The 2,500-nt window shown below is 42.4% G+C and overlaps 1 protein-coding gene across 1 annotated transcript in view; it reads right to left on the bottom strand.

Annotated features, from left to right (window-relative positions):
- LOC113829031 (uncharacterized) overlaps positions 1-2,500 on the bottom strand; it is a 31,089-nt gene that overhangs the window by 1,764 nt on the left and 26,825 nt on the right. Inside the window, exon 8 of the mRNA XM_070132386.1 lies at positions 1-461. This exon is cut by the window's left edge and continues 238 nt beyond it. Within this exon, the coding sequence (XP_069988487.1) occupies positions 1-461 (461 nt within the window). The remainder of the gene's footprint in view (positions 462-2,500) is intronic.

Raw genomic sequence — 2,500 nt, 5'->3', positions numbered from 1 at the left:
CAACTCCTCTCCCTGGAGCTCCTCCTGCAGCAGCTGGCCGACCGCGGCGACGAGTCCCTCCGGCCTCGCTCGTTGGTGGTCCTGCGCGCCCCCCGCCGCGTCCTGGTCCCTCCTCCCCTCGGCGAGCGCCCTCGACAGCGTGCGGCGGACCATCTTGACGGACGCCTTGCGGGAGGGACACCTGCGCAGCTCCTCCCCGAGGTCGTGCAGAGCGGCCATGACGCTCTGCAGGAACTCGTCGTCCTGTCCGCTTTCCCTGAGTGTCTGGCAGATGAGGGCCGTGAGCGAGTCCTGGGCTTTGGGCTTCGCCCTGCGGCCCGAGCGGCCGACGGCGCGAGTGATGTCGCCCATGTCTGCTGGCGGCCGTGTGGAAGGCAAGTGGCGGGTCGCGTCGTTGGACGTGAAGGTCGTGCGCCTCGCTCCTCCGCAGACGTTCGTTGGGAGGTCGTGCTTCCGCTCGACTGCCAGAGAAGGGTTCGAATGCGCCTTATATACCACCCACGTCGGCGTTATCAGGGGACATGTCTTGAACTTGTTGATGATTTGTATCTTTCAATTCCATCGAAGTTATTTTCCCTTTCCCCTCCCCTTTCTCCCCCTCTCCCCCCTTCCCTCCCCCCTGTCATCCTCACTTCCATAACTACGATTCAGAGGTCAGGAACGAGCTCAAAATCGAAAAGACCGAGATTTGTTAGGAAATATACATATATACGTCAAAAAACTCCAGTTTCGGCAACACACCAAGATCTGTCTCTTAAGCTGTTGGATCAAATATTTATCGTGTTTCTTATCCGCTCCTCCGTCTTAGTGTAATACCGGACCTCGTTGATTTTAAATAACGTTTTGTTCTGTTCGAGTATTATCTCGTATATCCTGTGAGTGAGTCATATTTTGTTTGTTTATTTTTATAGTCATTTCGTCATCTTCGCTGCTGCTGTTGTAATGTAATTATGAGTCGATCGCTTACATCATTGCAATGACAAGAACGATGGTAATGTTGCATAATTGCTGTCAACATCACTCTTACCATTACTACAGTTACTGCCCTAGTAGAAATGGAGGTACTATTATCATTAGCATTTTCAACATCCCTCATAAAATGATGATGATTGATGATAATGATAATACCGACGATGCCAAAAATATCAGTAATTGTAATTAATATTGATAAGAAGAAGGAACATGATAGTTAGGATAATGATGATAGCTAGCAAGACTGAAATTCCACGAAATAAGGAGGTACTTACTCTCTCTCTCTCTCTCTCTCTCTCTCTCTCTCTCTCTCTCTTCCAATCTCTCTCTCTCTCTCTCTCTCTCTCTCTCTCTCTCTCTCTCTCTCTCTCTCTCTCTCTCTCTCTCTCTCTTCTCTCTCTCTCTCTCTCTCTCTCTCACTCACTCTTCCCATCTCTCTCTCTCTCACTCTCTTCCAATCTCTCTCTCTCTCTCTCTCTCTCTCTCTCTCTCTCTCTCTCTCTCTCTCTCTCTCTCTCTCTCTCTCTCTCTCTCTCTCTCTCTCTCTCTCTCTCTCTCTCTCTGGTAGCTCCCGCCTCCTCTCTTCCTTTATCTCTACCTTTCCCTCTTCCACCCATATTACTACCAAATCTTCCTCTATTCACTCTTCTTCCTTAACTTCCCCAACTCCTTTACTTGCCTTGGAGAAGAATGACAATAAACGTAAATATGATAAGAAAATGAAAATATTAATGATATTGATAATAGTAATAACGATAACAGGAATAATAATCAAAATATTGATAAAGGTAATAAGATAAAATGAATAGGATTGTGATACATTTGCAAGATAGGTATTTATGTCTGTTTGTATTATCCTATTTTACACCGAAATGAAGAGACATCAAGTTAATAGCCATTTACTGTATCATTTCAGGCCCAATTTACGTAAAAAGTGAAGCGACTCTGCAACATAATAATGGTGATAAAAAGATCAGATCAACAACAGTGATAACGATAAGAATTATAGAAGCATTGATATTAATGATAATAAAGGTTTTACGAGTTCTGGTCACGTAAATAGAAGGATCAACAAACGAAATATAAGCAGAATTATGATAAAAATGACAATGATAAGAATGATGATCCCATTAGAAGGAAAACAGGATTTTAAAAGAAACGGAATTGGATACTCTAATGCGCGCTTGTGTGGATGTGGGTGTCATTGATGTGCACGTGAATTATATAATGGAAATGAGACTTATGATGTGATAATAATGGTGGTATTAATGACAATGATGATAATAATGGTAATGATAGAGGGATGATAGGTATTAGAGATCGGATAGGTTTCCATGATTTTAAACTTAATGTGCGAACAAATGAATTATGAGTGGAGTTAAGATATGCATAATGATAGTAACAATAACACAAATTATGAGAAAAACGATAATAATGATAATGATGATAAGAATAATAATAACAGTAATGAATAATGATAACTAATATTAATGATTGTAAAAATGATGATAATAATTTTTTTAATGAA

This window comes from Penaeus vannamei, chromosome 17, assembly GCF_042767895.1.
Source record: "Penaeus vannamei isolate JL-2024 chromosome 17, ASM4276789v1, whole genome shotgun sequence".
In the NCBI taxonomy this organism is placed as follows: Eukaryota; Metazoa; Arthropoda; class Malacostraca; order Decapoda; family Penaeidae; genus Penaeus; species Penaeus vannamei.
Note: the sequence above shows the minus strand (reverse complement) of the source record. Positions and strands in the feature narration are given on the sequence as shown.